Source organism: Pelodiscus sinensis, chromosome 3 (assembly GCF_049634645.1).
Source record: "Pelodiscus sinensis isolate JC-2024 chromosome 3, ASM4963464v1, whole genome shotgun sequence".
In the NCBI taxonomy this organism is placed as follows: domain Eukaryota; kingdom Metazoa; phylum Chordata; order Testudines; family Trionychidae; genus Pelodiscus; species Pelodiscus sinensis.
In genome coordinates, this window is record NC_134713.1 from 13901038 (window position 1) to 13915603 (window position 14566).

A 14566-nucleotide genomic window follows, 5' to 3' on the forward strand; every position below is an offset into this window, starting at 1 on the left:
CCTGTTATATACAGTCAGCCCTTCTCTAGAGCTATGCCGCTCAAGTCTTTCAAGGGAAAAGCTGCTGAGAGACAAATGGGAAAATGAAGCTCTGGGAGAAATACAAAGAGACAGATTCTGCCCTCAGTTACGCTGGTGCAGCCCCGCAGAACATCTTAAAAGACATCAGAGAAGTCCAGAGAAGAAGCAGGTGAGTGATTTACCTGTGATGAAGGAATATGCTGCTAGGATGTTGCTGAGCAAGGCCATCTCTGTGCTAACACTTACAGGCTCCATGCTGCTGTTAGCCACTAGCCACTGAGTCTCATCCACAGGAAGCAGCAAGGCGGTGTTGCCTAGTGGGTAAAAGGTAGCAGCCCTCTCTTTCTTCTTCTCTGTTTGAGTGAGGAAACAAGCACATCAGTTCCAGCAGCGCCTTGCCCTAAAGCAAGTGAATTCTCTACATTCAAAAATCTGGAGCCAATCACTGGAAACACCACCCAAATCGATCCCAGTTGGGCAGCTGGACTTTCTCGGTTAGCTCCAGCTGCGCGGCTACGATGGATTCAAGGCAGTTTCCATGCTGGCTACCCAGCAGCTTCTCCTCTCCCCATATCGTTCTCTTTCACACACCCCTTCTTAAGACACACCCTGATGCAGAAGAGCAAATACATAATCAGCTTGCTTTTCTTTTTTGGATAATGGAAGAGTGGTTATCAATGCTGAGCTCTGTTAAACACGTAATAACTCAGCACACAGGCTGAGAAGACACAGACAGAGTTGGTAAGACTACACTTGCATCTCATAGCAATACTGCAATGATCCACACCTGGCAAGCAGCACAGCGTTCCCTCCAGCCTTATGAAGGGAAGGGCGGATCTTTGCCTGCGTTTACAACTTCCTTCAGAAGCACACTCTTGTGGTGTTTCCGGGAGACATCATTTTCCCTTCAGAGAGGTGAGGGAACATGAGTTAATGATTTGATTTTATTTGAAGACTGGAGCTGGGAAGGCAGCTAATTTCAGGAGTCTGAAAGAGACCCTTTCAGACCTTATCTGATCACCACTAAGAACAGGCTGTACCTTGATCTGTCTGTAGACACCGCAACCAATGGCGAAATACTAATTGTTTCAAACACATTAAAAAGCCAGCCCATGGAGAGCCACCTAAGAATGAGCAAAAGCTTCGGGCTGTTAAACCTTTTAATATTCCTGTCCCCTCGTATCTGATACAGGCTGCAAACAAACACTGCATAGTTGCCAGCAATTGCATCTGACTTCTACTTACCGACTACAGGTATGAAGTTCAGGAAACTGACAGATCTGGTGCACAATTAGTGCTGCAGGAGCAAAGTCACTTTCAACTCCAGCACACAGAGCATTCACATCTGCATTTGGTCGCTGCCTCTTTGTGTTTGTATCTGCACAGCTCACACTCAAGGTGAACACCTGGGTGTGATCGACCCCTGAGGTCAAGTGACAACTTTGGTGGTGAAGGGGAAACAAAGTTAATTCAAAATGTCGGCGGGGCGACGGCTCAGGTGGATGAATGTTTGCGTGGTGCTGCATCCTATTAGTGTGACTGCATAGATTCATAGAGTACAAAGCCGGAAGGGACCACTGTGCTGATCTAGTCTGACCTCCCATATAACAGGTCTCAGAACTTCCCAAAAATAACTCCTAGCACAGACCTTTTAAAAGAACATCCAATCTTGATGTAAAAATTAAGAATGCACCACAACCCTCCGTTAATTGTTGAAACGGTGAATGATGCTCATGGATACACCTTGTTTCCTGCCTGAATTTGTCCAGCTTCAGTGTCCTGCCATTGGATCCTATTAGCCCTCAGCTAGACGGAAAAGCCCCGTGTCACCACTGACAGAGTGTCATCAAGTCACACCTTAGTTTTGGGTTTTTTTGTCATGCTAAGTAGATTGAGCTCCTTGACTCTATGCCCCTGAGGCAGGCTTGCCAATCCTTTAATCATTCTTATCGGGGCCGACAGAATTGCTGGACCCTTAAGCAAGTGTTGGGAGGGCCAAGCTCTGCCCTTCTGGAAATGAAACAACGAGGCCTCTGGTGGAAGACAGCCCTGGGGGCTAGTCTCCCCCCTTCAGCTTTTCAACACCATCTGGAGCAGGCGTGGAGAACCTCAGGCCTACCTGGATCTGGCCCCCGAGGCGCAGGACTCCCCCCAACATTGAGGAACCCGCGCTGGTGTTCCAGCCTCCTCCCTCCCACTAACACACCACAGGCCTGGAGCATACAAAATCTACTAGCCTGGGCCCCCCGGGCTCTGGTGTGCGAGGGGATTGTGGGGAGTGTCTTTCCTTTTCTCTCAAGGGTTTGGTTTTGTATGGGGTGGGCTTTTTGGGAGGGTGGGGTTTTTTTGTTTGTTTGTTTGTGTGTGTTTGTTTTGCTTTTCACTTGTTTGTAGCCCCCGACTGATTTTTCTGTGGGGCAGCGCCCCTCCCGCCCGCCCCAAGAAAAGGTTCCCCACCTCTGATCTGGAGGCTGCCCAGGGCTCCAGTGGTGATTTAAAGGGCTCAGCACTCTAGCTGCTGACGCTGCCATTCCATTGCTGGGCCCTGAGGTAAGTGCCCCCTTTCTCTCTCGTCTCCCCCAATCAGCAAGCCTGATTCTCATAGCTGTTTGCTGAACCCTCTCCAATATGTCAACATTCTTCTTGAAATGTGGGCCCTAGAACTGGATGCCGTATTGTGTGACCTTGGGCAAGTCGTTGAAGCTAAACTTTTCAAACATGGATGCCTAAAGATCAGCACGAAAGGGGACATTTTCTAAATCACCTCAGATTTAGGTGTGCTAGCCCCACTGAAAATCAGTTTTACAGATGAAAAAGCTAGGGCAAAGAGGAGCCAACATTTTCGATACAAAAGTCAATGGCACTAAAGGTGCCTTTGAAAATCTCCCCTTAAATCCATATTTCAGCACCCTAATAAATGCCCCACTCCACTCCTAATGTGAAGCCAAAGGAAGTTACAGGCATTCAGCACCACTAAACTCCAAGCCATTTATTAGATGCCTAACACTGGGCACCCACTTTTGGGTGCAGCATTAATTACTCGGTGCCTCAGTTTCCCTATCTGTAAAATGGCAGTGACACCTCTCTCAATAAAATAATGTGAGAACATGTATCAGGCACTTTGACAATCTCAGATAACAAACTCTACGGGAGTGTAATTATTATTATTGCCATGTCAGATATCCTCAGCCCACTAATGTAGAGCCTTCAAAATGCCATTCACAACCCCAAATGATTGATATGGCAGTAAAGGTAGCAACTGGAAGTGCCACGTGTTTGGGGAATAAAAGGGAGCTGAACAGGATGCTGAATAAGTCAGGGAAGAAAAGGAGCCCAAGTTGCAGCTCTGTTAATTGACAGTGTTTTGCAGGCCAATAGCCTCCTATTTCAAACAGGGTGTTTCTAAAGGGATTGTGACTTACCAAACTAGCTACCCTCAGGGCACCAAATGGAGACGATATAGGAAAAGTTGGAGTTCCATGAATAACTGTCATTATTTATTCATATTATTTCTATTACGGTAGCCTCAAGGGACCCCAGTCAAGGATCGGGGCCCCATCATTCTGAGTGCTGTGCAAGCAACAAGCAAAGAGGACAATCCTTTCCCCAAAGCATGTACCATCTAGGTGTCAACAGGCAGAGAAAACTAACCAATGAGGTGGATGGGAGGATGAGGTAACAAAATGAAGCGAGTTGAGCAGAAAAATTGAAGTCTCAGCTTAGCATTTGCCTAACCAGTGCCAGCGAGCAGCAGGGACCGCTGCAGAGGTAGGTTTTAGAGAGGGATTTGAAAGACAAGGAGGATTCTCACAAACAATGAGCAACCCTTTGACAATTTACTCCCTTGTGTGCTCTGTTCAGCAATACGTCAGATCTTTCAACACACAGCAGCAGCACGTGCCAGTCTATACCAAAGTCTCCCATATGTCCCAATGTTATCAGGACATTTCTGGCAGGTGTATGGCAAAAGCAAAACACTGTTATCTGTTACTGAGTCTTAACGCTGTGGTGCATGGATGTGCCCCCTGTGCTCATCTGTCTTCCCTCATGAATATCCAATCTGCAGTGCTGTAGAGGCTCAGATACTACTCTCCAATGATGACTCTCCACTTGGCAAACTGGCAATCAATCTTCTGGTGTTTGATTTAACGGGTCTAGTTAAGACTCACTAAATCGAACGCTGAGGGAGGCTCTGGTTGGCACCGGTACTCCTTGCAGTCACAAAGAATAAGGAGAGCTGATGGGAGTGTTTGCTCCTGTTGAAATACCACTGTGAAGACAGTGCCAACCTCAGCTTAAGCCAACTCCAGCTACGTATTTTACATAGCTAGAGTTGTGTACCTTAAGCCAATCTTCTGGGTCCAGTGTAGACCTGGTCTGAGTGCAATCAAACGAGCTCCTAAATGAATGATTGTCTGGGCATTCTGTACTCCAGCAACAAGCAGCATAAAGCCAAAGAACTGGTTTTCTAATCTGTATGATCAGACTGTAGGGGCAGAAAAAAAACACTGCAGTTATGCAGGAAGAAAGGAGATTTATTCTATTGCAACAAAAGTGTATCATGAAAAGGCCATCCACCACTGTAGACTGTCCACACCCATCTCCACTGTGTCACCATTCACTCCAGAATCTGGCTCAAAGTCACTCACTTTCTCCCATGCCTACCTCCGAGACACTGTCTTCCTCTGTGCTTTGAGTACCACTGGCCTTTTCTATGGCATCACTGATGGGGTAAAGAGCTTTCTCCTTTGCTGATCCCAGGCTTTGGAACAGCATCCCTTTATCTTTGTACCTTATGCATCCCATTTCAAACCTGTTCTTCTTCACCCATTCCTCTGGCTTTCTCTGGCAGGTTTGCAATTAAATCAGTTAAGGATGTAAAGCATTTGGGGATAGAGTTTCTAGGAAAAATGCTATATCAAATAATAGCATGACCCTCAGCTCATTTAAGTCAATGTGAGCTTTACCATGGAGGATCATGCTGTGAAGCTGTTGGGTAGACATTAAACTGTGCAGACAAACACTTACTTTACTTTATTGCAGGACTCTACAGAGAACTCATAAGCCACAAAATCATGAGCTAGTTGTGCAACGGCACAATTGTATTTCTCCCACGGCTACAAAATGGGTGGGGCTTATAAACAGCACAAATGCCTGAGTAAGGATTCTGGTATTAAGTGTCCGTTAATGTGAACTCATAATTGTTAGCACCACTATTAGGTTTCTGTAAATATTGTTACAGCCATAGTTACCTGGCAGAATGCGCTCTATAATGGAAGGCGAGACATCGGAAAAGAACACGCCGTCTCCTATAACATTAGGATCGTACACTCTTGGCTGGTGTGGAAAATGTGGTTGCTGAATTCCTTGGTAGTTGGTTGGGTTTGGCTGGGTTTCATGCAGAAGCTTCCTGGGAACTGCAAGAAAAGCACAACAAGAAAAACACAATGGTTAGGACAAATTATTTTAGCTGGTAATAAACTGAATTATTGCATTATGCTACAAGGCTCAGCTCATATTTAATTATACTGTCAGCAGACCAAAGACATGCTCATTTACCACCATCAGGAGTGTGCTCTATATGCCTAAAAAGACAGATTCAATATCAGAACACAAGACACTGTAAACTTAGTAAGGCATCATTTTATTTGTACTGAATACTGCTAAGTCTTTAGGTTGGACTAAATATTTAGATGAGGTGGGAAAAAAGGATCTAGGAGGTGACACAAGTCTCTGTAAGACACTGATTTAACATCCAAAAATGAAAAAGCACTAAGTGGATTGATTTGTATTTTCTACTTCATGCAGTATTATAGCATTGTTCTTCTCAAAATAGGTCATTAACCCCTAACATAAACACTCTTCTCTCTTCTCATCTTTTACCTTAGCATACTAGCTTTTCTTTCAAATGCTTTTGAAGAGAAATTAAGGCAAACAATGAACCATTCCTTATACAATTACAAACCAGAGTAATACTGCAGAACATTATAATTCTTGCTTTGGACCACCTAAGTCTTAGTAAGAGGAGAGTATTTTTCTCCCTTACCTTTGTAAGGCATGAGCCCCACCTGTAAATGAGTGAAATCAATGGAGCTACCCAGATTTACTGAGAATCTGATCACATGGTAAATTAGCATTTGCCACATAGTCAGAACATCGGTTCCCTTCATCTAGTTGTGCTTCTAGCAGTGGCCAGTACCTGATATAACTACAGAGCATAAGGGTCTTCCATACATCTCAGGGTTAAGAAAACAAGAAAGCACAAGTCTCCATGGGAGAGTATCATATGTGTGTTCCTTCTGTGACTCTTGATGCTAAAATCAACACAAAATTTCATTCAGATATCAAAAATTAGAGCATAGCTTTATTATACAGCTAAAAACACATCAAAGACAAGTGTGAAAAGCACCTGGCCAAGTGTGCAATCCTGCACATGGAGGTAAACTCCTTCCTGAACTCTGTAAATAATCAGCTAACACCTTGAAGCATGAGATCTGATTGCCCATATCATTACTTAGCCTGCATAGCCACAAAGGATCAGGAAGTACCCAGTCACCTTGCTTTACATTTACACTGTATTAGACTTGCTGTCTTTGTTGAGGCTGAGAATTGTAACTCCGTTTACTGGCCACCCTTTCATGTTTGGCAGCTAAGACATCAGCCCTTAAGCTCCTAGCATTATTAGCAGAATCTCATCAGGTCAGGAAAAAGACACTAAATGGAACAGTGCAAGGCCCTAGCTTGTGAAAAGGAATGAGCGGACACAGATGTTTCAGAAGAGAACTGAAGAGGTAAGAATCATCTTCAGCATAGGCAGTAAGTAGGGAAAATTTTCTGGGAGTAGCTAAACAGAAGCCTGGGCAATATCGAAGTCTGAAAGAGGTAGGAAGACCAAGAAGCATGGAGGGTGGATTAAATAAAACTTCTTGTACCCAAGAGTGTCAAAGTCACTCGCTAAGGAGGGTGTCATGGTTGAGATGCCATAAGTGAAATTGATTTTCAGAGAAAAGGGGCTCAGCACCCTCTGAATATCAGATCTCTCAACAAATATAAGGTGAGCACCCAAAAACAGAGGCATCAAAAATCACTAGTCATTTCTGAAAATCTTGTTCTGTCTTGATATAGTGCCTTTCTTCCCCAAGGGCCACAGATCGCATTTTAGATCATGAGAGACTATATGTAAATTTAGATTTTAAAAATATGAAGGAAAAGAGGTAAAATTTCACAGACATTTGTATAAAAAATTGTTTTCTGTTTTTGACCAGCTCATCATGACCTCCAAGAAGGAATCTCTTCCCACACCAGGGAAGTGCAGCCATCTCTGGGAAAGAACACAGAACATGGCAGGCAGTTGCCTTCCCTAGATCCATGGTTCTATGTAAACAATCTAAATGAAGTGGGGGGAGACACTAACCCCCTCCATTTTTCCTGCACACAAGCAGGAATATTAGAGTGCACATGTCCCCAGGTCTCCATGCAACCTATCCTAGACAGGAAACCCTGTCTGCAAAAGTAAGAGTGATCCTGAGAGGAAGAAGAATCTTACAGACGTAAGCTTCAGGCGGTAGCCGAGTTAGTCTGTACAGAATACACTTAAAAAAACAACAGATGGTCTAGTAGCACTTTATAGACTTAACAAAATATGTAGATGGTACCATGAGCTTTCATGGGCATAGCCCACTTCTTCAGATGACCCGAGTTTTGAGTTTAGGATGTGCAGACCCAAAATAAATAGAGAAGGGGGAGGGGGAGGAAAAAAAGGAAAAGGGTGTGAAACAAGGCACAGAGGGTATGAAAATATCAAAGGGAAAAACAAGTAGGCAGAACTGGTAACCTATAAACACCTAAAAAATGGATAGTTAAAAGAAGCAGATAAGGATAATAGGATAGCAATTAGATAGGAAGGGTACTAACACAAGAATCTACACAGACAAAGAGCTGTTGGCACTTTCATTGAATGTTAGGTTGATAATGTCCCAGCCATCCGTTACCTCGATTGAGGAGGTCATCAGTGTGAGAATTGAATTTGCAGATGAATTGTAATTCCAACACCTCTCAGTGTATTTGGCTTGTAGAATTGGTTTTGTAACAAAAAGACAGCCACCTAATAGAAGTAGTTAGTCATTGATCAATAGCCCCCTGGACAAGTAGGGAAAGTCCTATCTTTTAAAACTGATTGCCATTGTATCTGAGCACCTCCCAGTGTGAGGTATTTATCCTTGGGGCATGCCATTGAGGTAGGGAAGTGCTATAATCTGCATGTGACAGATGGAGAACTAAGGCCCAAATCCTCACAAGTATTTAGGTTCCGAACTTCCACTGAAACCAGTAGAAGAGAGAGATTAAGTAACATACCCCAGGCATCATGGTACAGCTGGCACTTGACTGGGGACATGGGAAGCCTGATGTCAACACCCTACTCACCAGACAATATTCCCTAGCTAGAGGGGCTAAAGCTCTTTGGAGTATGCTGAATGGAAGTCTCTTGCATTGAAAGGGTGGTCTAAGTGACACCATATAGGAAGTCTTTTCTTTGTCTAGTTTCCAAAATGCTATAACAACATGCAGGGCAGATATCTGGAGTTAGAAAAAAGTCAGCAAGTAAAAGCCCCTCTAAAGGTCAGCCTCCATGCAACTTCTGTGTTCCAGAAGTCTGGCAGCTGCTAGCCAAGAAAGATTAAAACATCTGGCTCCCTTGAAATACATCCCTCAAGTTATCGCAAGAGGAAGAGCAACTAATTTGACATAATGTTTGGTGTCCAGCTCTAGCCAACTGTCAAGAAAAATAATTTACATTACATAAAAAAATGTGACTTGAACGTTATACTTGTCTCAACACTAAGAACAAGCATCCTGAGAAGACATGGCACGCATTTAGTCTGTACAGTTCAATCAACCGGTAGCGAGAGCAATCCAACCAAAAACAAAGTAAAACAAGTGGCATGTAGGGAGAAGACTGGGAAAGGAAATGTTCAACAGAAAGTCTTCAGCTGAAATGCATACACACCTTAGTATCCTGGGATCTACACATAAAATGAACATTAAAAACTGATTTAGAGGGGTAGCCGAGTTAGTCTATAACAAGAAAAAATTAAAAAACAACAAATAGTCTTGTAGCACTTTAAAGACTAACAAAACAAGTAGATGGTATCATGAGCTTTTGTGGGCACAGCCCACTTATTCAGATGACCAAAGTGTTGGAAGTCCAGAACCAAGAATAAATAATGGAAGGGAGGGGGAGGAAAAAACAGAGGCGGGAGGAAGAGGACATTGGGTAGATACATTTCAGAGGGATAGCCAAGCCAAGCTGCAACAGGAAAAACTTAAAAAACAACAAATAGTCTATTAGCACCTTAAAGATTAATTAATTAAAAGTGGCTGATAAGAGCCATTAGTTTGCACTAGGAAAGGAAGAGTACTAACACCAGATTCTACACAGACATCAAGAACCATTGGCACCTTCATTGTTTGGTTGGTTGATAATGTGCAAGCCATCTGATATCGCGATTTAGACCATTTGCATGAGAGATAAACTTGAGAATGAAGTGGGGTTCCAATCCTTCTCTGTGTATTTAGCTTATGGAATTGGTCTGAAACAAAACAGCAACTTGTAGATCCCTTAATGAGTATCCAGGGAGGTTAAAGTGTTCCCCAACAGGTTTTTGTGTGTTGCCTTTTCAGATATCTGATTTGTGTCCATTAATTCCTTCCTATAGGGACTGTCCGGTTTGTGCAATATATATCGCAGTGGGGCATTGTTGGCATTTGATGGCATAGATCACATTACTGGATGTGCAGTTAAATGAGCCTTTGATTTGGTGGCTGATGTGGTTGGGTCCAGTGATGAAATCACTTGTATAGATGTGTGGGCAGAGTTATCACCGGGGTTGATTGCAGGGGTTGGTTCCTGGATGCTTATGATGTAGCTGTGTAGTGTGGTTACCAGAAAGGATTTGTTTCAAGTTAAGGGGTTGTCTGAAAGCAAGAATAGGTTTTTCCCCCAAGGCCTCAGAGTGAGGGGTCATTTTCCAAGACAGGTTGTAAATTATGGATAATGCTTTGGAGGGGTTTAAGTTGTGGACTATAGGTCCACAAGTAGATTTCTGTTGTTTTTTCTTTTGAGTCTGTCTTGAAGTAGTTCATGTTTTTTGGCTGTCAATTTGTTTTTTCACTTTACCAGGTGGGTATTTCAGTTTTAGGAATGCTCTTTATAGATCCTGTAGGTGTTTGTCTCTGTCTGTGGGATTGGAGCAAATCTGGTTGTATCTTAGGGCATGGCTATATACAAAAACTTGAGAAATGTATCTGGGATGGAAGCTAGAGGCATGAAGGTAAGCATAGCAGTCCATAGATTTCCAGTACAGGGTGGTGGAAATTTCTCCATCATTTAATTGTACTGTAGTGTCCAGGAAATGGATTTCTCATGTGGACTGATCCAGGCTGAGGTTGATGGAGAGGTGGAAGTCGTTGAAATTCTTGTGAAATTCTTATCATAGAATCATAGAACCATAGAGCTAGAAGAAACCTCAGAAGATCATCAAGTCTAGCCCCCTGCTCTAGGCAGGACCAATCCCAACTAAATCAACCCAGCCAGGGCTTTGTCAAGCCAAGACTTAAACACCTCTAGGGATGGAGACTCCACTACTTCCCTAGGTAACCCATTCCAGTGCTTCACCACCCTCCTAGTGAAATAGTTTTTCCTAATATCCAACCTGGACCTCTCCCACCACAACTTGAGACCATTGATCCTTGTTCTGCCATCTGTCACTACTGAGAACAGCCTCTCTCCATCCTCTTTGGAACCTCCCTTCAGGAAGTTGAAGGCTGCTATCAAATCCCCCCACACTCTTCGCTTCTGCAGACTAAACAGACCCAACTCCCTCAGCCTCTCCTCATAAGTCATATGCTCCAGCCCCCTAATCATTTTGGTTGCCCTCCGCTGGACCCTCTCCAATGCATCCACATCCTTTTTGTAGTGGGGGGCCCAGAACTGGACACAATACTCCAGAACTACTACTTAACTGGTTGGTCCCCAGCTTGTAACTATGCTTGGGATTCTTCCATCCCAAGTGCAGGACTCTGCACTTGTCCTTGTTGAACCTCATCAGATTTCTTGTGGCCCAATCCTCCAATTTGTCTGTCACTCTGGACCCTATCTTTGCCCTCAAGCGTATCTACCTCTCCCGCTAGCTTAGTGTCATCCGCAAACTTGCTGAGGGTGCAATCCATCACCTCGTCCAGGTCATTAATAAAGATATTGAACAAAACCGGTCCTAGAACTGAACCTTGGGGCACTCCGCTAGAAACCGACCGCCATCCTGACATTGAGCCATTGATCACTACCCACTGGGCCCGGTCTTCTAGCCATCTTTCTATCCATCTTAACGTCCATTTATCCAATCCACGTTCCCTTAACTTGATGGCAAGAATATTGTGGGAGACCGTATCAAAAGCCTTGCTAAAGTCAAGGTATATCACATCCACTGACTTTCCCACATCCACAGAGCCAGTCACTTCATCATAGAAGCTAATCAGATTGATCAGGCACAACTTGCCCTTTGTGAATCCATGCTGACTATTCCTAATCACTTTCCTCTCTTCCAAGTGCCTCAAAATGGATTCCTTAAGGATCCCTTCCATGATTTTTCCAGGAACCGAGGTAAGACTGACCGGCTTATAGTTCCCTGGATTGTCCTTCTTCCCTTTTTTGAAGATGGGAACTACATTTGCCTTTTTCCAATCATCCGGGATTTCTCCCAACCTCCACGACTTTTAAAAGATAATGGCTAAAGGCTCCTCAATGACATTTGTCAACTCTCTCAGTACCTTCAGATGCATTAAGTCCGGAAAGGGTCTCTTTCCCATGGGTCCATATGATGAAGATGTCATCGATGTAGCGTAAGAAATGTTAGGGGGTGAAAGCTGAGGAAACATTGTTCAAGGTCAGCCATAAAGATGTTGGCATATTATGGTGCTATGCAGGTGCCCATGGCTATGCCGCTGACTTGAAGATACAAATTGTCTCCGAATTGGAAGTAGTTGTGGGTAAGGACAAAGTCGTAGAGATCTGTAATCAAGTCTGCATCCCCACTGCCATACTATCAGAACACATCACAATCTTTAATGCATTTACCCTCATGACATTCTTAGAGACAGGAACGTGAGGCACACCGAAACTAGGTTAATTGTGCAAAGTCAGACAAAGTCTCTGGTAGAGCAAGAAATTGTGCCCCTGTCTCCTGAATCCCAAGCTAGTGCCCTGGCCACTCTCTGATTGTTAATTTCATCCTTACTGTTAGCTCTCAGCTTCTGTGCTACCCCAAAGAATGCCACCCCACAGTCCCTGAATACTGCCCCCTTACCCAACTACTTAGCAAATGCCATTTGCGTGTGTACACGCACTCTGTTTTATATAGATATAAAAGGCTACATATACCGGGGGATGAGGGAAGAGTAAATAAAGAGAAGAACATTGAAAGTTCAACCCTAAAACAGGCTGGCAAAGATTTGTCAGTTTTCAGTTCTCTGCAATGTGTTCATTTGTGTATTTCAGCCATTGATGTTTGCTCTGAAAGTTCCATATAATTAAAATAGATCCTGCAGAACATTAAACAAATCCTGCAGATAATGCTTTAAGTACCTTGTGAGCTGAATAAACTGTGACTTCAGAGAGGAAAACTACATCCAGACTCTTTATCTGGGCAGGCTGGGGCCAGACTTAGTATGGCTAAATGCCCAACATAAATTACCCCAGTTTTTTGGAGGGTGGGGTAAATTCCTGAGAGGGATGAGGTTAGAATTATAAAAATATGCTGCAAATTCCACCTCTATCTCAAAAGAACCATGTGTGAATTAAAAAAAGATCAAAGAAAATTATTCTTTTGTCTATGTCTTGTATATATGTGAGCTGTGTAGATTTTCAAGGCCACTAGTGTTTTACACACTGCAAAAATAAAATCCAGTAACTTGCTGATCAATTGAATCTGTTAAAAGAATGGGACATGCACACCACTTACTGCACAATAAAATGACAATGCAGAGATTAAAAAAAAAAGACTGTGTATGTTAGAATATGATGCCCCGATAATGCATTTAGCTGCTTGGTACTTTTATTACTATTCATAATACAGTAGAGTCTTGATTATCCGACCTAAATGGGACCGAAGGATGGTCGGATAATCAAAATGTCGGATAATACGGAAAATACCTTTCGGGGTCCTAGGTATTTTCCCCATCAGTTGCTGCTCTGCAGACGCTCGGCTGCTTCATGGGAAGCCGCACAGCCCCCGACTTCCTTGATCTCCCCCAGCCAGCCGCGCTACCCCCAGCCTCCTCTATCTCTCCCGGCCAGTCACGCCGCCCCAACTTCCTTGATCTCCCGCGGCCAGCCACACTGCCCCCCGACCTCTCCTATGTCTCCATAGGCAACGCAACTGGCCGGGAGAGATAAGGGAGGTCGGGGGCAGCGTGACTGGCTGGGGGAGATAGGGAAGGTCAGGGGCAGCACAGCTGGCCGGAGGGCATGGGGGAGATCGGGGCGCCCCGCGACCTTCAGGGGGCAGGGGTGGATGGGCTCCGGAATCCTGCCGCATGGCCCTGCTCTCTCCTCCCTCTTCTCTCACCGCCTTTGTCTCCACACTGCCCAGTGCCTTCCCTTCTGCGCTCCGCCGCCCGCACAATTGCCTTGGGCGGCCACAGGCAGGTCGGATAACACGGAATGTTGGATAAAGGAAGGTCAGATAATCGAGACTCTACTGTAGTGACATCAGTTTACTTTAGGGATGTTAACAGTTAACCAGTGCGGGCTGGAGCACCACTCACCTGACATGGGTGGGAGGCGTTCCAGCCTGAACACAGCAGCCCCCGCCCACAGTGGGCTCAGCCCAGCTGGAGCAGTGCTAAGGGCAGGGGTGCTCCAGCCCTCTTCTGCCCATCCCTGTGTAAGCAGTTAACCAATTAAACATAACTGGTTAAATGTTAACTGATTAAATGGGATTTTACATTCACTAGTTTACATTTGCAATTTATAGGGCCTTTCATATTCATATGCACTTTACCAATTTAGAACCAAATTCTGCTCACCATATTTACACCAGCAGCCCTGCTGAAGTAAATGGAACCACTTATATGATTAAAACAAGCAGCATCAGACCTTTACAATGGATACATTATAAACAGCAATTGCTCCAGAGGTTCCACTAATACAAATTCAACTTAAGACTGCAGCAGCCTCTAATGTAAAATGCTGGCTTTCAATAGCACACAGCAAAAAAAAAAAATCACACAACTGTTCAAGACAGGAAGTGAAGAATACCTTATCAAGCTGAAGCTTCAGGAGATTTTAGGTAGACCCAGAGTTGGAATTTGGCCAGGACGCTAGAATCTAAAAACTTCAACTCTTGTGAAAATAGTAACAAATCATTAATGACCTCAAGACCTCCTCTTTTTCATCACATGCATTTATTGTAAAAGATAGGCTTTGGGAACCAAAATACAATGGTGGGTAATCCTGAAACTAATTCCCCCCGCCCCCCAAATAATCACT

At 44.1% G+C, this 14566-nt stretch overlaps 1 protein-coding gene across 1 annotated transcript in view; it reads right to left on the bottom strand.

Annotated features, from left to right (window-relative positions):
- Positions 1-14566, bottom strand: part of EVA1A (eva-1 homolog A, regulator of programmed cell death) — a 290618-nt gene that overhangs the window by 14781 nt on the left and 261271 nt on the right. The window contains exons 6-7 of the mRNA XM_075923396.1: positions 5274-5438; positions 204-374 (exon numbers count right to left, since the gene is read on the bottom strand). Of these exons, the coding sequence (XP_075779511.1) occupies positions 204-374; positions 5274-5438 (336 nt within the window). The remainder of the gene's footprint in view (positions 1-203; positions 375-5273; positions 5439-14566) is intronic.